The following is a 24503-nucleotide window of genomic DNA, read 5'->3' as shown; positions in this document are numbered from 1 at the left end:
ATCAAGAGTGGATGGTGGCATATCTTTAAGCAGTCCTTTAATCCTGTAGAGATAATTGGCACACAGTCTAATATTATCATTTTTCTTCTTAATGTACAACATGGGTGCTGCCCACTTAGAGTAATCCACTTTTTAGATGATTCCACTCTTTTCCAGTCTGTCTAACTCTTTATTTATGATTTCACTTGCTGCAGATGGTACTTTTCTGTTAGATTTAAATATAGGCACAGCGTTTTAACTTATTTAAAAGCAGGCTTTGGTCTTTTTATATAGACCTATGTCCACTGATAGTACTTGGGGAAACATCAATTCCTCACACGATTTATTTCTAACAGGACAACCATTTATGTTTTTGCAGTAGAGACTTATGGGAGGTACCATAGGTCAAATAACTCCAACCAATCTTTACCAAACTGATTGATTGTATTCTCCACAAAGAATATTTTGGCTTTGCATGTTTCTCCTTGAAATGTGATGCCTGTACACATTTCACCCATGAAATGTAGTTTATCGCCCGTTTACTCACTCACCTCAGTTTCCCAATTTTTGCCCATGTATCCGCATTAATGATAGAAATATCCCTACCCGTATCCAGCTGTTGTTTAATGCTTATTTTTGTTTGTATGAATATTCTTGTTTTTGTGTTGCATTCACTTAAAACATTTTGCATCCAACTCTTGTAATCTTGTCCTACAGTGTGAGCTCTTGCCACCAAGTTTCTGACACCTACAGCATTTTTGGTTTTTAAACGGACACGCTTCCCTGAAGTGTAGGCCTTCACATCAGTAACATGGATTGGGGCCTGGCACTGTTTTTTGGTTGTACTTTCCGGGTTGACACATCTGTATTTTTGCAGAATCTTTTTCTTGAATTATTTTCATGCAGTGCTTCAGGTTTACCATTGTTTGACATTCTTCTGCAATGGTCTGTAGACCATTGCAGCCTTGGTTCGCTTGCTCCATTTTAGAAAACCCTTGCCTGAATTCTCTATCTTCATTTGCCATAAGGCTTTCTATGAAGATAAGCGATTTAAACATATCCTCAGTGAGTTCCTAAAGTTTAGAATTTTCACACATATGGTTAACTTCTCTGGCATATGTAATAAAGTCATCACTTTTCATTAAGTTCCAACATTCCATTTGAGTGATAAATAATGATCTTTGATTATTACATGCAACCCTTGTTAAAATTTTCCTTGTACCTTCTATGGTATGCAGAAAACATAATACCCTCCTCTGGATTATAAGTGAATTCAGAAATTGAGTTTGCCATGATGTCTGCTGTAAACGAACTTACCGAATTTTTAACTTCCTTCACTGTAACTCAGTTAACCGTTGTTGTTGTTGTAATATTTGCTTCTGTAACTCCTGTAGTTGTTTTGGTTGCTTCTCTTGAAGCTGTATTACTGCTGCTAATAGCTTCTCCATAATTTAACAATTTGTATGATGCTCAAATTGACAAATAACCTCTGTGAGCTTTGAAAAATCCTCGTTGTGAGATGTTATATCTTTACGCCTCCAATATTGTTGATGATAGATAAAGACTACACCGTAACAGTGTTATAACAATACAAAATAGAAACAGCAGCAGTAAAAAAAACACACGAACCAACAATCAGTATTTCCAACACACCAACTCAAACTCTAAACTGTATCTGGACTTCAATGACCAAACTGTGAACTCCCGACTACATCAGACAGATTCTATTTATATGAAGTGGTGCCATCTACTCTCGTCAGGGGTGTCGTACAACAAATATATATATGTACCTTAGGACTCTGGTTGAGACCCAGTTGGAAATGAAAATAAAATTCAATCAGAAAATGATAACAACAATAATAATTAAATAAGAACCCTGTATTGTTGTGGACAACTTACTCGAGGTTCTGTCAAGTCCACATCAAATGGTATTTTCTCAGTTGTTAATAGAGAATTGTACTCCTTTTTAACAGTTTCTATAGCATTGTCAAGATTTTGTATTTAGCTAAGAATTTCAATGTGACACCAACATCTTTTTGACCAGCAAAGACATTATCTTCTATTTCTTCATCTTCATCATCTGAAATAGAAGAAATATTCATTTTGTCAATGAAAAATAACCAAACAAGCAGCAGAAGATTTCTTATGGTGCAGCTTCAAGATTAAATAATAATTGTAGTGTTTCCTGTTTTTCTGTTCAGTGAAGAGCTATCGGTTCTTGAAATAATGAAGTTAACCTGAAAAAGATTATCACCTATCCCTGTGGGGAATGATATCAACTGCTCTTTAATTATTGCTATATATTACTATCTAGTACATGTTTACAATATGACTATTTCAGACCACTGCTACCATCCTGAGACTCTGCGTAGTGAATGATGTCAAGTGTTGTTAAAATTATTTCTTCTTTTTTTGTATTCAAGTTTAAATTCTCTCTAATTCATCCATCATCATTCGAAATCCAATGTCCATGCTGGCATGGATTAAATAGTTTGACCAGGGATGGTAAGCTGAGGGGCTGCACCAGAATCCAGTCTCATTTGGCATGGTTTCTACAGCTGGATGTCCTTCCTAACGCCACCACTCCAAGAATTTGCATGACTCTGGTATCTACCACAACTGCAATTTTTCTCGGCTTGATGGGTCTTCTTTTCAATTATGACATAATGCCAAAGATCTCAGTCATTGCCTCCGTGAGGCCCAACACTTGAAAGGAGCTTTTCATATGCCTCAGGCCCCAGCCATTTTGTGTCCATAAGGCCCAATGTTTCAAAGGCGTTTTTTACATGTCACCAGCACGGGTGCCAGTTACAACTATGATTTTACTTGGCTTGAAGGGTCTTCTCAAGCAAAGCATATCGTCAAAGGTCTCAGTCACTAGTCATTGCCTCTGTCATTGCCTACATCTGAAGATCATGCTTCACCACCTTGTCCCATGTCTTCCTGAGTCTACCTCTTCCACAGGTTCCATCCACAGTTAGAGATCGGCACCTCTTTACACAGCTGTCTTTGTCCACATGCATCACATGACCATACCTGAGCAGGCATATATATGTCATCACATCATTATCATCATTGCCGTTTGATGTCCACTTTCGGTGCTGGCATGGGTTAGATGGTTTGACTGACAACTGGCAAGCTGGGAGGCTGCACCAGGCACCAATCTGATTTGGTAAGGATTTTACAGCTGGATGCCCTTCCTAATGCCACCCACTGAGAATGTAGTACATGCTTTTTATGTGCCAGTCAGGTGGCACTGGTATGGGCCACATTTGGTTCATGCTTTTTACATGCCACTGGTACAGGTGGCACTGGTATCGGCCACGCAAAAGCTGATACAAGAATCTTCATTCATCACAATAATCATTTGACCTATCTAGCATCAATCCCTCATGGGGGATACTGTACAACTGGTTTAGGTATATCCCTTGGTATAGATGTGTCTAAGGTGTCTGCAAGAGGTATCTCATTACAATAAACTCTGGTTCCATCCTTCTCTAGCAACCAGCACTTCTTTATACAGCTACCCTCATCCATACATTTCCCATGTGCATACAACTGCTGCGTTCTCTCTTGCATGTCATATCTGATGCCTCTTTTGCCAGTCTCTCTCAACATATACTTTGTTCACACATGCACACTGACATTGCACATAAAATGGAGTATATTGGCCTTCATTTCCCTCTAGTTTTCACATGTCCTCTGATTCAGGGCTATTGTTTCACTTTCATGTAGCATTACTGTTCACACACAAGCATTATACAATCTACCTTTGGTTCTGAGAAGAAGAGGACTTTTGTTACCAACAGAAGTAGAAGGTCTCTGAACATTCTCATGCTGGTTTTTTTTCTAGCAACTATACTTTCAGTACATCCACCTCCACTGCTAATTAATCTACCTAAAGAGCAGAAGCAATCTGCTACCTCTAGGTACACTGTATGGAATTTCTACATACACCTTTTCTATATATTGAAGCGACTACAGTCCTGTCTGTTTGCCTACTTTGGTCTTTGCTAAGTTGACTCAGAGGCCCTTTCACATTATGCAACAAACACAATAACAATTCAACATAAACAAGGAATAATATATAAACATATATGAAACACAATAATTTAAGCAAAATATAATTTAATTCAAAGACCTGGAAAGCATTTAAGGAAAGCAACCCATGTAGAGGGAGAAATCAACTTAGCTAAGTCAAACCAGAAAGTTGAACCAGAATATCCCATCAATATTGACTTTCTGCCACTCATTCAAACTACTATATTCAAAGGTGCACACTGACAAAATTTACTATTATCCAAGGATGAATATTCCACATCCTCTACAAAATTGCACATTAGTGGTTCATGGATAGCTCATGTGATTCTTTTGCTAGTGTTCTCTTGTATGGGTGTTGCACAAAATCAGAGCAGAGTCCATCTCCTCTTCATTCAACTTGCGGATGCTTAATTTTGTCTTCTTTGGTGCACATGATGGTTCCATCAGTTCTTCTTTTGTTTCACAAAGAACTGTGAACTTCAATTGAGTGAATCTGGGGTGTGAGGGTGGTGGTGGTTGTGGTGGATTCTCCTTATATGTTTCTCTTGTCTGTACTGTGTCTCCTTGTCACATCTCTTCTGGAAACTTGGTGCATCCAAAGGCACCCACAAGTATTCTAAGGTTGTATGTGACATGTCGTACCCCACATCATTTGGGTAATTAGTTTTAAGTTGTCGCAGTTAATTATTGTAGTCTTTACGGTTAAGCGTGACATGAGGCTCTGCCTGCTGCACACTAGAATTACTGCTTTGGGTTCTGAACTCATCGTGGGTCACAGCCCTAGAGTGGACTTGGGGTTTTCATTGATGGTTAAGATATATAAATCTATAATGGCCCTTCCTGAGTAAGGTTACCTTTGTGCTGTCCACTTACCCTATAAAGGTGACAACCGACGAGGGACCAATGTCACTGCTGATGGTGTCATTGCTGTCACTTTTGTGTCCCACTTGACAATGCAGTGCATTATGTATAGACCCAGGTGTAGGACTTGTGTGAAGAACAAGTTGAACAAAACAGGGTGAGCACACAGCCATGTTTTAGGCCATTGAAGATGTCAAAAGAGTTGGTGCAGTGAGTATTGCAAAAAAACATATCCGGTTATGTTGTCGTGAAAGAGTCTTGTCAGTGGTCCTATCACCTCGCACCTGTCATCAAGGCTGGACTGGAACTACTGCTGGTACTTGGCTGATAGGAGTCTGGCCATGCTGAAGGCTGGTCTAATGAGCTCTCAGCCATTGTGGTGTTCGGGAACTACACAGATGTTGAACTTGGCTCTTATTAGTTTGTGGTCAGTCGAGCACTCTGTCCCATGCATTCTCCTGGTGATGAGGATGTCACTGCTATCACGCTGTTTTGAATGCAGATGTGTCCGTGATGTTTTATACTTATCAGCCAGCAGGAAGATGATGTTGGTAATCAGCAGGTTGTGCTCGGCGAATTTGCTCGGCAACTGAAGACCATTGCTATTCATTTACACAACTCCATACTTCCATCTAACCCTTCTCCACCACTCTTTATCCTTGCCAACAACAGCATTGAAGTACCCTAGTATTATAAGCTTGTCAGTAGCAGGCATGTGATGTAGCACAGTGTCCCAGTCAGCACAGAACTGCTCTTTGATCTCTTCTGAGCATGAGATTGTAGGGTCATACCCACTCATGACAGGGACGAAGTGTTTGTGGCTGATAGGGAAGTAGAGTTTCATAGGCTTTTCATTTACACCTGTATGAAGGTTGGGAGACTGTTTCAGGAGACAGGACTTAATGGTTTCTCCAAATACATATATTCTCTTCTCATGTACAGTCTTTCCTTTCCAGAAGAAAGTGTAGCTGCTGCCTGATTCTGTCAGGGACCATTCCTCAGCCTAGATTGCTGCTAGGTCGATATTGTATCGCCACAATTCTTTGGCTAAGAATAATCCTTGTAGCAATGGTTAGGTCTTTCTTTCTCCGTTTGAATTGACTACAAATGGCTAAGTCTGTCAGCTGCGAGTAGTTGACCAGATCTGTTCAGGGAAAGCTTTCTTTAAGGCACTTTTTCTAGACCCTTATCTTACTAGGGTGTGCAGTGTGGTCCTAATAACGCTGCTCAGTCACTTAGGTTGCTGTTAAATTTTCTGATGTGTAATGCAATGACAGTGACCACTGGTCTGCTGGTCTCCTATGTGCAGGCTTGTGACTAGAACTCCGAGCACTCATCTCCACCTGCAGTCTTCATCAATGGTCTACCTCACCACAGGGTATGAGATTGACTGTTGGAAGGCTGAGAAGCACAGACACCTGTGCATGAAATTGTTGTAAGTTTGGAAGCCATTACACAAAGATAATTGCACTCTCTCATCAAGAAAAAAATACTTGAGTCAGTGGCATGGAACATCGCTATGGTTGGAGACCGTTTCTGCAGCAGGGGATGACCAGAGGCCCATAGTGATTCATCATGCAGCATGCACCCTACAAAACCTGCTGGTACTGTCAGTCCTATGGAATGTGATTAACCACCTCCCACAAGAGTTACTAACCCTCCCTGATATAAAGAAATTACACATATGTAAATACAAAAATATACAAATACAAAAATATAACAATATAATAGAATATGAAATAGAATACAAAAATATCAAAAAGAAAAATGCTAAAACTATCAAAATATAAAAGGGGTGCATAAAAATATAAATATAAATGTATAAATATAGAAATATGAAAAGAAGTTTTGAAAATACGCAATTCAGATATACTTTCATGCACGTGCACACACACACAAACCAGACATACATATATACACATTATTGAATGGCCATTGTCTACTCATGAGATCCTTCACCTTTTCGCAGGTTGAATTTCCCATCCTACAGGGTATCCAACAAATACCCAGCAAGCTCAGTGTAGTGGCCAGTTTAGTCACTGACCATCCGACCATGTGATACGTTGTACTGCGTTACATGTTACCAGTAGCAATTAAGTGTGACATGACATAATTTGAATATACATTTAAGATAATAAAAAGAAAGTATTTACCTGATGATGCAGCTGAACTACCTGTTGTGTTTCCTTGGAAATATTCATCAAATTTCTGTTAGAAGTAAACAAATAATTTATCATCACTCAATCAAAAACATAATTTCATAATTAATTTCTGTTAATTTCAATGCAATGTTTTATTCATTGCTTCTATCATGAATGTTGTTTTAAATTTACATTTCTATTCACTGTATTATAAAATAAACTCCTACGATGGACAGGGTTTGGAATATTCTGTCGTTCGGTGAGGAATTGTTACTTAAAGAATAAGAAAACATTATTCATGGAATTGTAATTGCTTTCGAGACTCCATGTTATGTCCAAGCATCAGCTTAAGTCTTCATTATTTTCAAAACTGATTAAAACCAAAAGAGAACATTTCTGTTGAAACAGACTGGCTTTGAGTAAATTCCAGTGAATTACTGGTATGTCAACAGTGCTTTACTTCAATGCTATATATACTGTCCTACAGAGTATATCTGCAGATGTGTACCCAACACTGGAGAAAGAAGAAAGGAACTGGTCCAGCCAAACAATCTTTTTCTGTCCCCAACACATATTGTATACAGAAAGTGTATATATGACCCTCAGTTTATATACAAGCTGCTTACTATACATACAGAATATAGTTGTATACAAACAATGTACTTACATTAGTCTATATGTACAAATATAGTCTATAGATGTTTACATTAGTCTGTATATACAGATGCTGTATATCAACACAAGACATTTCAAATAACAACTCTGACTATTACACACTTCTATGCACAATGAAAAGATATGAGAGATAAACTATTATGATTTGTTTCTTTGCTTTAATTTTTGCATTATTCTATTCATCTCCTGCTTGTGTTTGTATGATGTTGAAACAAACCCATCTTTAATTTAATTTAATTTAATCCACCATCACCAAAGTTTCTCTCCTAATGCCTCATTTCCTCATTTAATTATTAATGTCAATGTAAATATATATCTCTGTTATTGTAAATATATCTCACCTCTCCTCTATCTCCATTACTTCATCAGCTGTGGAAATGTGCAAATCCCATCATTTCATCTTTTCCTTACTCATGATGTGCCCATCCGCTCATGCTCTCATTACCTACATTCTCTTACTGTAACCCCCCCTCCCAACAATCCTTCTTCTGCCCTCCCCACTTCCTTCCCTTCATAGTTGCCTCTCATCCATATCACTGCAACACTAATGTCGTACTTTCTATACTTTGCACCAAAATGCAGAACCTATCAGTCCGTTAATTGATTAACTAATTAGTTATTTTCATATGTTCATTATTGTATTAACAATGCTTTTATAGCCCTCACTTGAGGCAGATGCAGCAAGTATAAGATGAATGAATAATGGCAGATAAAATGCATAGACAATTGATATGGCATGCTTGGTGGAAACACTTGCTGAATCCTTCCTCCTCCCAGATGCTGAATGTCATCTCTTTCTCCCTCTTACCCCCTGCCCCAACCTCCTGAAGTTCCCTACAATTGGCTTTGTCAATGTAGACACATTGAAAGCTAGGTCTGTTGAGATGTTCTAACAGAGGTGTTTCGATGTGTGCTGCCTTCAAGAAGTAAGGTGGAGAGGAGCTTCGTCCATATACCTCACAGGCAAAATACATATCTATAAATTCTCTGGGAAAGCATCAGCGATGGGGTAGGTGGAGTAGTCATACTTCTAGCTGAGAAATGGGTGATAATGTAGCTGAGATAGTCAGAGTGTGTGTTTGGGTACTTGAGCTCGGAGTAGAGTTGTATGGCAACAGTTATTTCTGCTGCCTATGCCATTCAAATTGGTCTGCCAATGAACAGAAGGATTGCTTTTATGATATTCTTTGGCAGATCATCAACAACTTTGAATGATCGGATATTTAGAGATGTCCTAATTGAAACTTTTAACATGAACCAGGAAGAGATAGAGACATGTAAAATAGAGGACAGCTAGAAGTTCTTACGAGACAACTGGAAATGAAGGATCCGAACACTTAACAATTGTAAGGAAGTTCAGGAGAGTGGAGTAGGGTGTAAGATGGAGAAGGAGAATGACATGCAGCATCTGGGAGGAAGGATTTGGCAAGCATTTCCCATCAGGCATGCCATATCAGTTGTCTATGCATTTTCAGTGAAGCATTTAATGAAAAGAAGGGGAGTTACAGACGTGTAACACAGAAGATACAGGGAAGTTCCCATGAATCAATTTACTGAGATCTGCAGACCAAGTTTTGTGGGTGGTGTCAAATCTGAATTAGACCTATGGTAGCATGGTGTTGGAACAGTGTAGTAGACAGGGCCATTAGAGTGAAGAAAGAGGCCTGGAAGTGTGATGGTAATATAGAGAAACATATGAGCAGGGAAACAAGGAGACAGGTATACTCAGCAGGAAGTAGAGAGTTTGTCAGTTCTTTCTATTGCGTGAGGGCTTGAGGTGTTTTGTATGTGAGGAAAAACCGTGATGTTGTAGGAGAGAATTATATTTGGAACAAGGGCAGTAAATGATCAGTTCTATTTCTTTTCTTTATTGTGGAATATTGGTTTTTGGTAAATTCCAAGAATATCAACATCAAACAACAAATAAATCAACCAACCTTTACTATTTCTGTGTCTTGAGGATAAACCATGAAGTAAACATCTTTGATCTGGCTTGAATTTTGGTTTGAGTAGTTTTTCACTGCTTCAGACATTGTTCTGGGTAGATTTTCAATGGGGTACTTCAATGTTCCAGCTCCTAATATAGGAAATGCAAGGCTTTTTGCTCCCATTCTCTCAGCAGTTTCCAGACAAGTCGTTATTATTTGAGTCATGTTTGCCAAAATCTAAAAAAAATAATTGTTTAGTAATTGATAATGAACATTTTATGGAACTATTTCCAATTCTTCTTACAGGGAGAAATCATTAAGTTGTAATAAATATATTCTTTGATTAAGAAATTTCCCACATATTCCACCGATATGAGCCTCGAAAGGAGAGTAAAAGGACTCGGGGGCAGTTTCTGAAGGACCCGTACGGTTTTACTAAGAAGCTGTTCACTGAACCGAAGAGTGGTAATTTATCGTGCACTAAAGAAGAATTGGATGCTCATATTAAGGAAACCTACAGTGATCCGCACCGTAACCAGCCGCTGCCACCTCTACATGGGCTAAATCATCTCTCAGGACCTGATATTGAATTCCAGATTGGGGACATCAGGGACAGAGAGGTGAATGACTTCGTAAGAAAGACTAGAGCAAAGAGTGCCCCAGGAGGTGATGGCTTCTCATATAAAGTCTCACAAGTACTGCAATCTTCTGAGAAAGAAGCTCTTTGTCCTACTCCGACAACTGTGGCGCGAGGAGACTATAGTAGAGGATTGGTGTAAGGCAGAAGGTATATACCTGCTGAAAGAGGCCAATGCAAAGACCATAAAACAGTTTAGGCCGATATCCTTATTGAATGTGGAAGGCAAGATCTTTATGGGAATTCTGTCGAGGAGAACAGTGACATATTTACAGAGTAATGGATATGTTGATGAATCTGTTCAAAAGGCCGGGATCCCTGGATGTGTTGAACACTGTTTTTCGATTTGGAAAGCGATCCAGGACGCCAAACAAACAAGAAAAGTCTGAACGTGGTATGGTTCAGTGCCACATGAATTACTAATAACAGCCATGGACCACTTCCACATTCCTAACAAAGTGATCAAAATAATGAGGATGTACTATGACATTTTCGAAATGAGGTTTACAACTGGAATTTTACAACAGATTGGCACCGATTGGAGGTTGGCATTGCTGCTGGCTGTACAATATCTGTCACGTGGTTTATCTTAGTCATGGAGTTGATTTTGAAAGGTGTAGATTTTTCGTAACAAATCGCCCATGTACAATCGCCTAAGAAAGCCTTCATGGATGACGTGACACTTTAGCTACAGATAAACAAATCATGCAGAATGCCCTCTTGAGATTAGACGAACTTGTAAGGTGGTCAATGATGCGATTAGAGCAAAATCACATAGTCTGACATTGTTAAGGGAGAGGAGAAAGAATTTAAGTATCGAATATCTGAAGGAAGCATTCCAACAGTAAAGGAAGAGCCCGTCAAGAGCTTGGGACGAGTATACGCTGGAACATTGTCAGACAGAAGTCGTGGGATTGAAATTATGAAACAGGCCGAGGCTGGGTTATCAGCGATTGATAATTCGAAGTTACCAGGTAAATATAAAATTTGGTGCTTGCAGTTCGGCTTGTACCCGCAACTTGCATGGCCACTTTTAATATACGAGGTAGCATTGTCACGAGTTGAAATCATTGAACAAAAATGTAATGTGTTCATTAGAAAGTGGCTAGGCCTACCTTGTATGTTGAACAGTTCAGCTCTTTATCTTAAAGAGGTTCGTTGCAGCTACCAATAGCATCAATAGTTGAAATATATAAGCTGGGGAAGATACGGACGGTCATAATGCTGAGAGGATTGAAGGATATGGAAATCAGGCGTAACCCACCAGAGGTGAAAACAGCCAGGAAGTGGAAAGCAGAGGCAGAAACTGACAACATCTTTTCTTCTCTTATACCCAGAACCATCGGAAAGGATTTGGTTTTGGCGCAGATCAGTTCAGACTGTTTGCAAGCATGATGCGGAGTGAACACAGATCTGTTGTTAGCAACAGCGTCAAAACAAGAGAAGCAGAGAGAAGAGAGCTTCATTTGATCCGATGTTTTCATCAAGGTCAAATGACGAGATGGAAGAACATGTTGTTGAGAGGAAGGTAAGTTGGGATGAGATGTGAAGTGGACAACATCTCAGCTGAGTTTTCTGTTTCATTCATCTTATGATGTTTTTGCCATCAACTACGAATCTAGTAAGATGGAACGTCTCAGAGAATGACATCTGCAAATGTGGAAAGGTCGGTACACTAAAACATATTCTTTCCAACTGTTCATTAGCATTGAACAGGTATACATGAGGCACAACTTGGTCCTTAAGGTTATCTTAAATGCTATAAAGAACCAAATTCATCTCAACAACACTGAGAAAAACCGTTGAAAGTACCATCTAGAGATTTCATTACCTAAGTGCGACCAGGTCAGTGGATCTGTTTCAAGAAGATCATGAAACTTCCTGAGAGAAATGGAAAGTGGAACGGCTAGTGGGAGGTAACTGCAGATTTACCTGGGTGCCAGTTTTTCTTTCCATCCCAGTTACGAAAAACCAGATATTTGATGTGGTGTGAAAGAAAGTTGTAAATATAGTCGAGCTAACGGTTCCTCATGAAGATAATATGGACGCCGCTCGGGCTCAAAAATTGAACCGTTATGTAAACATCCTCGAGGAATGTGAAGACGCAGGCTGGAAAGCAGAACATTTTCCAATCAAAGTCAGTTGTAGAGGGTTTGTTGGACACAGCGTGAGATGACTGTTATTATCGCTAGGCCTAACTCATCGTAAAGTCAATGCCACCATGACCGATATCCAATCTACAGTGGAGAAGGCTAGCCACTGGATTTGGTTTAAAAAGAGACGATGAGCGATGGCTAGAAGGATATTGAGTTTAACTTCATAACCAGCTGATCTAGCAAGTGGGGCCTCATATCAGTGAGGTGGGGGCTGGTGCGCATTGATGCCGTCGACAGGTAGGCCCCGAAACGGCATGCATTCTCTCCTGATGACCCCATACACTTGCTGGCTTCCGGTATACGGAGCTTTTGACTGGTAGCACTTGCATGTGCAAGTTGTTTGCAAGACATATTTAGTTGTTGCAAACTGAAATGGTATATGATTTACAGATTAGAATAACATTTAAACAACATCAAGTGATTACTAGATTCATAGACGACGTGATCATTGGATTAACATAGATCATGTGACAGAAGGATCAACATAGATCATGTGATAGAAGGAAGCCTGTCTGAATGAACATATGGATGCCATGAATAGAAAGAGAAATGTTGTAAGATTAGGTGGATACACAGTGTAATTGAAGTAGGCTCTTGTAATTAATGGAAACAACAACAGGTAATAAGAGAGATTAATGATTCTTTACAAGAGGGAAATCTGAGTGAGAACACATTGTAAAATGCAGCAATAGAGCCCACAAGGTAGGACAACACAGAGAACCGCCTGGGATGCAGTGTTTGGGATACAACATCCTCTACACTGCACACAAGAGACTGTATTTTAATGTAATAGTTTGTTCAAGGAATATCTACAATACAATGTATATCAATCAATTTCGAACTGGATGTTAGCAAGCATTAGGAACAATTAGAATGGTTGGTGAGGACAAAACTGTCTCATGGAATATGCTCCTAACATTGGCTATTTGATTCGTAATCAGTTGCCTATCGTCCATCACCATGTGGGAAAAAGGTCAGTTTTCCTCAATGGTGGCAGTTGCCTATCTTTCCAGTGGCCATTCCGAGAATTCATGATCTGGAAACTATAAGGAATGCTACAAGTCCAGACTGTCACACTGTAGCCCATACTGTACATCAGTGGACATCAACATACATGCTACTGTCTTGAAGCAGACGGAAGTGTTGTATGACTGGAAAAACACATCTGTGGATTGTGCATAGTTTTATGGACAATTCCGTTCATGCCACAGGGATGCTGGATCAATGATAATCTAGGGTTGTACAACAACTCTTTCAATAAATCGATATAATATGATTGATACTTACTGAATCAGATGAATTTTCATCCCAGGGAGGTAATACCAGATGAAATACATTCTTACAGTTGAGGTTATATCCTTTAGTAATGACTATTTCAAATGTAGAAATACCTTGAGGATATTTCTGGTTACATTCAACTTGTATCTCTGGACCAGCAGCAAGGAGAATATATTTGGAGATAGCACCAATGTTAAGCTGGAGGTGTTTATTGGTGCTGTTAATGATGACATCAACCTACAAAAGAATTAATGGTAAACAACTAAGGAACATTCAGTGGAGAGAAGAGAGATACATTGTTGCAGTTGATATTGTTGTTAAGAAAGGCTCTACAGAATGGTTGTAGTAAGTTTGAGGTTGTTAAAGTTAGCAAAAGATTTCTCAAGATATCAGATGTGAAGGAAATAAATGTTTGAGTTAGATTGAGAAAATGTTTTAATTAACTGTAATGATTCCTCATTTGGAAATGAAATAATAATTAAATAATAAGTTACATGAATCTATTTACTCACAGATGCATTAGAAATTGAATCAATCATTAGGTTTATTTTGATGCCAGGATTCTTTGTCAGGGCCACATTAGTTTTGGGTATCACAGAAGCTGCTTTCTGTTGTGGATGAAGAGGGGATGGGTTTGATGATGAGGTTCCTGAAAAGAACAAGTATTAATTAACATGTGTGTGTGTGTATATATATCATCATCATCATCATCATCGTTTAACGTCCGTTTTCCGCGCTAGCACGGGTTGGACGGTTCGACCAGGGTCTGGGAAGCCAGGGCTGCACCCAGGCTCCAGTCTGATCTGGCAGAGTTTCTACAGCTGGATGCCCTTCCTAACGCCAACCACTCCGTGAGTGTAGTGGGTGCTTTTTACGTGCCACCTGCACAGGTGCCTGGGGGGGTCCGGCATCGGTCATAATCGGTTGGAGCTTTCAACGTGCCACCGGCACGGAAGCCAGCCAAGGTGGCGCTGGCAACGGCCATGTTCAGATAGTGCTTTTTATGTGCCACCGGTACAAGAGCCAGTCGAGGCGGTGCTGGCATCGGCCACGTTTGGATGGTACTTTTTATGTGCCACCGGCACAGAAGCCAGTCGAGCCGGTGCTGCTACGGCCACGTTCGGATGGTGCTTTTTTATTGTCACCGGCACAGGTATCACAACTATTTCCATTGATATTTATTTCGATGTTCATCTTCATGTACTTGACTCAACAGGTCTCCTCAAGCACAGTGGACGTTTGGGATCCAGGTACTTTGAATGGGCAGGGCTATGCGAAACTGGTGCATGAAGCACCCGGGTCTTTGCAGTCACAGCATATCTCCAGAGATCTCTGTCCTTCGCCATTGCCTCAGTGAGCCCAACGCTCTGAGGTCATGCTTGACTACCTCATCTCATGTCTTCCTGGGTCTACCTCTCCCCCTGATACCGTCAACTTTTTTGGAGTTGCACTTCTTCACACATCTCTCCTCATCCATCCAGTACATGACCATACCATCGCAAGCGTCGCTCTTGCACACCACATCTGATGCTTCTTATGTCCAGCATTTCTCTCAAGGTGCTTACACTCTGTCGTGCGTGCACACTGACATTACACAACCAGCGGATCATGCTACTTCATTTCTTTCAAGTATACGCATGTCCTCTGCAGTCACAGCCCATGTTTCACTACCGTGAAGCATGGCAGTTCGCCCACATGCATCATACAATCTACCTTTGGCCATCCCTGTGACATTCTGTGTAGAGGCCCTTTGTCGCCAGTAGGGGTAGGAGCTTTCTGAACTTTGCCCAGGCTATTTGTATTCTAGTGGTGATACTCTCTGAGCATCCACCTCCACTACTAACTTGGTCACCCAGGTAGCGGAAACTGTCAACTACTTCTAGTTTCTTCCCCTGGAGTGAGATGGAATATGTTTTCTGTGTGTCTGTGGTGTCTATTGTCCCTGTGCATCTGCTGCATATGAAAGCTATCTTATCAGTTAATTTCCCTTTAATGTTGCTGCACCTCTTATGCATCCATAGCTTACATTGGGTGCATCTTATGGAGTTTCTACCTACACCTTTCCTACAGATCTGGCAGGGTCACCTGCCCGAGGGTGTGTGTGCTGAGTTCGCCTTTCTGCTTACTATAACTTTGGTCTAATATATATATATACATGCTTATACATAAAATATTAGGAAAAATACACCTTTTATCGATTCAAAATGAACAATTAAGTTACACCATCTAGAAAATTGCATACCATAGAAAAGTTAAAATTAAAATGACAATTAAAAAGTAAAAATTAAGTAAATTACAAAAATAATATAATGTATATAACAGGTATATATACACACACAACACCCACACACACACACACATATATATATATATATATATATATATATATATATACACACAATATTAAATGTTCTACTATATTAAATCGTAAATTGAAAGATTTGTCCTTCAATGTATGATGAGTAAAAATTTCATAAAGTCCATATTTGAAAAAGAGAGACTCTCCTGTGTTGAGGTTTAAATGACAGAATACAAACGGACAACTACTGAGTCTGTTGTCTGATCTTCAACTGATTAAGTCTAATATCTCACTGATTAAATAGATATTAAGTTTTATCATACAGGAGCAATTGGTTCCACAAATCAAAGTGAAATGGTTTCATTCAAATGTTGGAATATCCTTTGTTCAATGTTGTATTTTCCAAAAAATCAAAGCATGTGTCAAACTCTGTGTGTGTGCGTGTGTGTGTGTGTGTGTGGTGTTGTGTGTGTGTGTTTTTAATACAGTCCATACTTGAAAAGAGACTTTCTTGTGTTGAATTTATAAATGATAGAATACAATTGACAACTACTGAGTCTGTTGCCTGATCTTCAATTGATTTAGTCTAATATCTCACTGATTGACAGTTAAATAAATATCAAGTTTTATCATACAGGAGCAACTGGTTCCACAAAATTCAAGTGAAATTACTGGCCTTGTGCCAAAATTTGAACCAAAATTCCAGTGATGTTTATGGTCAATAAAATAAGTACCAGTTAAGCACTGGGGTTGATATAATTGACTTAGCCACTCTCCTGAAATTGCTGGCCTTGTGCCAAAATTTGAAACCAAAATTCCAGTGATGTTTATGGTCAATAAAATAAGTACCAGCTGAGCACTGTGGTTGATGTAATTAACTTAGCCACTCTCCTGAAATTGCTGGCCTTGTGCCAAAATTTGAAACTAACATTCCAGTGATGTTTCTTGTATTTGTTATAATTAATAGAGATAGTCTTTACTTAGTATCAGTTAAATGTTGATTATATTTTTCTGTTTGCTAATGTATTATAATAATGACATTACTTTGTCTTCAAATACTTTTCTGTCTTTACCCACTGAACTCCCCAACTCACCCCTAATCCCTCACCAACGAATGATTTTATCTGTTTACTTTTTCATAATTCAGTTGTGCTGGATGTTTGTAGAATGCAACATCAACTGGAAGGTGTGAAGTTAAATGTTCAACCATTCTGGGAACCATCTGAAGAAAACACCATTTCAAGACATCAAGTTCATGACTATTTACTACCTTCCAAGTTCCATCTGACTTTCTTAAAGAAACATACATATATATAAGCAATGTAACATATCTGGAATGGTACAACAATGCAGAGTGGACTATAATAACTGTTAGAAATAATTGAATTATTCATGGTCTATAATTTTGGATTATAAAAATTCCTACCTCAGAGATTGCTAGGAACTAACGGAGTCCCTATTATAGTTGGTTTTCTTATTCTTCTAATGGTTACTGAAATCGGTTGGAAGCGTTCTTGTAATAGTTTCATGAAGTTCTTTCTGGAATACCTCAGGAGAAGTGTGTGAGGATTGTCATGTCTTGAACTCGTGTGTGTTGGTACATTCATAGCACTGTTTTTCTTGTCAGTTGTTTGACCATAACCATTTGAGCATGTCCCTTAGTGGCTGATGATATGTGCTTCTCTGATCATGAGCAGAAGTAGTGTGGGTGCATCATAGCTATGTGGTGAGTTGGATTCTTTGGGGTTTGAATAATTCACCCTGGAGACAAGAGTGTTTCACTCAACATCCTTTAATAACCTTATTCAGGACCTTTTGGGTGCGATGGACTACTTGACCTGAAGAAATTCTAACTGGGCCCCCACCTGATAGGCCATGCACTGTTTATCTTGATAAGAGATAACGATGTTGTGCACATATGGTTGTGATGCATGATCCTGGTGTACCCTTAACAGATGGGTAGAAATGATGTGGATACTGCGCTTTGTATATTTGTACCCCATTGTCACTTTGATGGCATTTGCTGCTCTCATTCAATAATAATATAACAATAAAAATAATTGATGATGATGATGATGAGGAAAAAAAAAACAAAAGAATTTACCTGATGATACATCTGAACCATCTACTGACATTTGTTGGAAATATTCTTTAAATCTCTGTTAAAAGTAAGCAAATAATTCATTATCACTCAATGAAAAAATAATTAATTTCTGTTAATTACAATGCAATGTTTTAACTCATTGTTTCTATCACAAATATTGTTTTAAATTAATATTTTCATTTATTGTATCATAGAATAACTTCCTATGATGAACAGGCTTTTGAATATTCTGTAGTTTGGGGAGGAATTTTTATTTACAGAATAAAAGGAAATGAAATTTGCTTGTTTAAGTGACTGTAAAAAATTATTCATGGAATTGAAACTGGTATCAAGATTCCATGTTATGCCCAAACACCAGCTTAATAATGACAAAGCTAATTTACTTAATTCCTCATTACTTTCAAAACTGATTAAAACCAAAAGAAGAACATTTCTGTTGAAACAGACTGGCTTTGAGTAAATTCCAGTGAATTACTGGTATGTCAACAGTGCTTTACTTCAATGCTATATATACTGTCCTACAGAGTATATCTGCAGACGTGTACCCAACACTGTGGGTATAGATAAAAGGAGAAAGAAGAAAAGGAACTGGTCTAGCCAAACAATCTTTTCCTGTCCCCAACACATATTGTATACAGAAAGTGTATATATGACGCTTAGTTTATATACACCCATCTTGCTTACATCCATCTATGCATAGACAATATAGTTTACATTACTATAAAAATATATATATACTGATATTCTATATATATATATAGACAAGACATTTACATTAGTCTGTACACACACATCTTGTACATCTATTATATAGATATGAGTGTATATGGTTCTGTATGTGTGGTTAGCCCTGAAAGTCCCTGAAACGATGTATCCTCAAGAAAAAACGAATTTGATATTCAAAATCTGCATCCCAATGAATGGTCATCCATAAATAATATGAAAATATAATTTGCAACGAGAACTCAACTACAAATGTCTTTCTCTCTATTTGTTACCATGAATCTCTCTCTATTATTTTTCTCTCTGCCCCTCTCTCTCTCTCTCTCTCTCTCCCTATATATATACATACACACACACACACATGTATTATCTCTCACGCATTGCTTTCATACTGTTTAAAACAATGTCTTCTAAAGTTTACTTCCGTTGTATCACAGCTTCTATGCACAAACCCTGTTTTTTCATTGCTATTCTGACCTCGTCTGTAGAATTCATATTTTTTACATCCAAATCATTTTTGAAGACTGCAGAATGAATGATATAATCAGATGGAGCAATGTCTGATGAATATGGTGGGTGGGGCATCGTTTCCCATTCAAACTGCTCCAGCCTTTGGAATGTCATTCTTGCTGTATGTGGCCAAACATTATCCTGATGGAAGAACACCTTTCGTCTTCAAACCAAAGATGGTCGTTGTTCTTCTAGTGCTGACTTAACTGCTCAAGCTGCTCACTGTAGATCTCCTTTGTTATTGTTTGGTTTGGGTTTAAAAGTTCAAAGTGGACTTAACCTTTCATATCTCACCAAACTGATAACAACACCTTATATGGATGAAGACCTTCTTTCTCCTGGTGTATCGGTCTTTCTCCTTTCCCTACACACTTCAGTACTTGACATTCTTATAGAGAACCCATTTCTTGTCACCAGTCGCTATTCAGTCCAAAAAAGATTCATTCATGAGATGTGACAGCAAAGAAGAGCACACCTTCACTCTCAGTGCATGATTAGACTCAGAAAGTTAGTGAGGAAATCATTGACACCATTTGCTGTTTGCTGACTTTGTCTGGTGGCATGCAGGTGTCGATGAATGGTTGAATGACCAAATACAAGCTTCTCTGTTAGTTCCTTAACAGTATGATGGGATTTTGTTCCACCAGGCTTTGCAGGACATCCTCATAGAGCTCTACAGATCTTCCAGAATGAGGGTTGTCTTCTAGGCTGTAGTTTCCAACACAGAATTTGTGGAACCACCATTGACACTGGCTTATACTTATTGTCCAATCCTCATATACTGTATTAATATTCCTCACACTTTCCATTGTCTTTATGCCGAATATGCTCCTTTGTAACTTCCATTGTAGCTTTGAAAAATGACTGTTAAAATTGAACTACACTCTTCAAAATTTGAATTAAGAATAATTCAAAGGTAAAATTACTACCTGCTTTTATAGCAAGTTGATGCAGGTAGTATTTTTTCCCATCCCCCTCCGACTTTCAGTTCATGCAATGGAAAAAATCACATTATTTATGGAAAAGAAATGTGTCTGCATGGGTAATGGCTCAATTGCATTTAATGATGCTGCAAAGAGAGAGACTTGGAGATACCACTATGAAAGGTTGTCAAATGAAGAGAATGAATGGGAGAATGAGAGTCTGCCAAATGTCGACCCAACAGAGAGACCAACTATCTAAATTTACTGTAACTGGGTAGATAAAGCAATTAAGGGTATGAAGACAGGGAAAGCCCCGACCCATCAGGAAACACTGCAGAGATGCTTAAAACATCTGGCAGTGTCGGCTATAGCCTAGTCACCCATATAGTCAATCAGGTGATACATGAAAGAGTCGTACCCAATGACTGGTGTAGCAGCATAATAGTCAACTGCTACAAAGATAAAGGTGACACTTTAGATAGAAATAATTAGAGAGGTATCACGTTGTTGGATCAGGTAATGAAAGTCACAGAGAGGGTTGTAGCCCAACTAATTAGGGAGAGAGTTAGTTTAGACAAGATACAGTTTGGGTTTGTGCCAGGGAAAAGCACCACTGATGCTATATTTCTGGTAAGACTGCTGCTGGAGAAATACCTAGCCAAAAATAAACCTCTGTACCTGACTTTCGTTGACATGGAGAAAGCCTTTGACAGGGTCCCCTGATCACTTATCTGGTGGTCAATGCGGAAACTGGGGATAGATGAATGGTTAGTGAAGGCTGTACAAGCCATGTGCAGGGATACTGTCAGTAAGGTGAGGGTTGTCAACAAGTATAGTGAAGAATTCTGAGTAGGGATCCACCAAGGACCAAGTCCCTAACTCCATTTTATTCATCATAGTCCTCCAGACAATAACAGAGGAATTCAAGATAGGATGCCCCTGGGAGATCCTTGATGCTGATGATCTTGCTCTTATAGCTGAGTTACTATCAGAACTAAAGAAGTTTCAGGTGTGGAAGTAGTGTCTAGAATCAAGGGTCTTAGAGAGAATTTCGCAAAAACTAACGTCTTAATAAGTAGGAAGACAGACAAATCACAAATCCATTCAGGTAGATGTTCTGCTTGATCTGTAGAAAAGGCATCAGTAGAAATTCCATAAGATGTACCCAGTGCAAGCTATGGACACACAAGAGGTGCAGCAATATCAAAGAAGGCTAACTGGGAAGATAGTTTTTGTGTGTGCCAAATGCAGAGGGGCGATAAACACTGGAAATGTGCAGGAAACAGATTCCATCACATGCCAGGTGGAGAAACTAGAAGTAGTTCATAGCTTCTGTTACCAAGGTGACCAAGCCAGCATTGGGGGTGGATGCACTGAGAGCAGAACTTCTTGAATGAGAATACCCCAGGCAAAGTGCAGAGAGCTCCTACCTCTGCTGGTAACAAAGGTAGACTGTATGACACATGTGTGAGAACAGCTATGCTACATGGCAGTGAAACATAGGCTGTGACAGTTGAAGACATGCATAAGGTCACAAGGAATGAAACCAGTATGCTCCACTGGATGTGTAATGTCAGTGTGGATACACAACAGAGTTTAAGAACCCTGAGAAAAAAGTTGGACATAAGAATCATCAGATGTGGTGTGCAAGAGAGACGACTGCACTGGTATGGTCATGTGGTGCAAATGGATGAGGATAGCTGTGTGAAAAAGTGTCACACCTAGCAGTGGAAGGTACTTGTAGAAGAGGTAGACCCAGGAAGACATGGGATGAGGTGGTGAAGCATGACCATAAAATGTTGGCCTCACAGAGGTGATGACAAGCAACAGAAACCTTTGGAGATATGCTGTACTTGAGAAGACCTGGCAAGCCAAGTGAGACGATAACCATGACCTATGCCAGTGTAACATAACCAGCCCATTTAAGAGTACCCATCAATCCTTGGCCAATAAACTGCACTTGAGGAGACCTGTTGAGTCAAGTGAAATCATTGTTATAGAGGATGCCAATACTGCCTGATTGGCAGCTGTGCTGGTGGCATGTAAAAAGCACCATTCGAGTGAGGTTGTTGCCAGTGTTGCCTGATTGTTCCCATGCTGGTGGCATGTAAAAAGCACCATTTGAGCTTGGTTGTTGCCAGTGCCACATGACTGGCCCCCATGCCAGTGGTACGTAAAAAGCATCCACTACAATCTCGGAGTGGCTGGTATTAGGAAGGGCATCCAGCTTCAGAAACCATGCCAGATCAGGTTGGAGCCTGGTGCAATTCCGTTCATGCCACAGGGATGCTGGATCAATGATAACCTAGGGTTGTACAACAACTCTTTCAATAAATCGATATAATATGATTGATACTTACTGAATCAGATGAATTTTCATCCCAGGGAGGTAATACCAGGTGAAATACTTTCTTACATTTGAGGTTATATCCTTTAGTGATGGCTATTTCAAATGTAGAAATACCTTGAGGATATTTCTGGTTACATTCAACTTGTATCTCTGGACCAGCAGCATTGAGATAGATTTGGAGATAACACCAATGTTAAGCTGGAGGTTTTATTGGTGCTGTTAATGATGACATCAACCTACAAAGAATTTAATGGTAAACAACTAAGGAACATTCAGTGGAGAGAAGAGAGATACATTGTTGCAGTTGATATTGTTGTTAAGAAAGGCTCTACAGAATGGTTTGTAGTAAGTTTGAGGTTGTTAAAGTTAGCAAAAGATTTACTCAAGAGATCAGATGTAAGGAAATAAAATGTTTGAGTTAGATTGAGAAAATGTTTTTAATTAACTGTAATGATTCCTCATTTGCAAATGAAATAACAATTAAATATAAATATGTTAAGTGAATCTATTTACTCACAGATGCATTAGAAATTGAATCAATCAATAGTTGTATTTTGATGCCAGCATTTTCTCCGGATGCCACATTAGTTCTGGGTGTCGTAGGGGCTGCTTTCTGTTGTGGACCAAGAAGGGAAGCGTTGAATTATGTGGTTTCTGAAAATAACATTAAACTTTCTTCTCCTCTCTCTTAAAAGAACTACTTTATTTCCATATTAATAGTAATGATTTCGTTTCTGAAAATATGATTTAGCAAGAGAATACATGCTAACTTGTAGTCCACCCCCCTCCACACACCTTTTTATAGCAACAAGGCTATATACGTTATTTCCATCTATTTCTTCTACCACATGGACTAAAAATACATTGAAGAACATACTTGAAACTTTCAAAGTCTGAAAACAGTGAAACTGGTTAGTAAAATGTGATCTTCCCTCTTATGAAACGTTTTTGCTTAAAACATTTATTAAAACAGGCTTCAGATGGTGTAGATTCCAGTAAGTTGAGAATTTGGTGTGAAAAAAATATTTTTGAGGGAGTGGAGAGAGGAGTTTCAGAAAATTCACACAAGTCAAATTTGCTTCCTCATAACTTTTGGGAAAATGGTTATTTTTAAATGAAAATTTCCACAAGTACCTTTAAGAGTGTGTATATTATGATAATAAAAGAATTTAATATGAAAATAAAAATTGCAGACATAAATACTGATACGTGTCAGATATTTGTTTTGAAACCTTTTTTTATTTTTTACCTCAAATTCCAGTAGAATTGGAATTTATACCATCTGAAGCATATTCATAAAAAATTTCATCAAAAAATATGCTTTTCTGTAAATTTTAAGGAAAGAAATTCGTTGCAACACACATGTATAGGCATGGTGCAGGTAATGTTCAGGCTAGTTGCTATATATCATTGCACATGTGTGACCAGAAGTCCATAATAAACATGTAGTCTTTAAAATTTTAGTCAAGGATATATATATATATGTATGTATATATATATATATGTGTGTGTGTGTGTGTATATATGGTGCATTTTAAAACCTTTCTTGTAATTTTTGTTTCATGTATATATCACTCATATGGCAGTGTTGTCTGCTTCACACAATTTACCTGCTTACCACATCACATGACTCAGGCTGATGGTCATGTGATAAGTAATTTCTTACAGGGTAACCTGTTCAAGGAAAGAAACTTGGTTATTCAGTTGAAGAAGGCTTCCAGAGCTAAATGGCCTCTCGTAAATACTTTAGAGTCAGCCAACGCTATAACTCTTGGTTCAACATTATTGGACGTAAGAAAATAAAACACTTATTTCAAGAAATTTCTCTCTTAAAGAATGATTAGTAGAAAATGTAAATCATCATCATCATCATCATTTAACATCCACTTTCCATGCTG

At 38.7% G+C, this 24503-nt stretch overlaps 1 protein-coding gene across 2 annotated transcripts; it reads right to left on the bottom strand.

Annotated features, from left to right (window-relative positions):
• Positions 1 to 1940: 1940 nt before the first annotated feature.
• On the bottom strand, positions 1941 to 23217 carry LOC115229700 (protein mono-ADP-ribosyltransferase PARP14-like). Of its 2 annotated transcripts, none has more exons than XM_036499311.1 (6): positions 23159 to 23217; positions 14209 to 14244; positions 13706 to 13933; positions 9635 to 9862; positions 7035 to 7089; positions 1941 to 2059 (listed from the first exon to the last, which is right to left on the bottom strand). In XM_036499311.1, the coding sequence occupies exons 2-6, from the start codon at positions 14233 to 14235 to the stop codon at positions 1956 to 1958; spliced, it is 642 nt and encodes a 213-aa protein (XP_036355204.1). In that variant the 5' UTR covers positions 14236 to 14244; positions 23159 to 23217; the 3' UTR covers positions 1941 to 1955. The 2 variants fall into 2 exon arrangements, with proteins under 2 accessions (XP_036355204.1, XP_036355203.1); XM_036499310.1 differs by lacking the exon at positions 23159 to 23217 and adding an exon at positions 18100 to 18143 and having other exon boundaries at positions 14209 to 14345.
• Positions 23218 to 24503: the final 1286 nt, after the last annotated feature.

This window comes from Octopus sinensis, unplaced genomic scaffold, assembly GCF_006345805.1.
Source record: "Octopus sinensis unplaced genomic scaffold, ASM634580v1 Contig13566, whole genome shotgun sequence".
NCBI classification, from domain to species: Eukaryota; Metazoa; Mollusca; class Cephalopoda; order Octopoda; family Octopodidae; genus Octopus; species Octopus sinensis.
The sequence above is the reverse complement of the archived record's forward strand: the minus strand, read 5'-3'. Positions and strand labels throughout refer to the sequence as shown.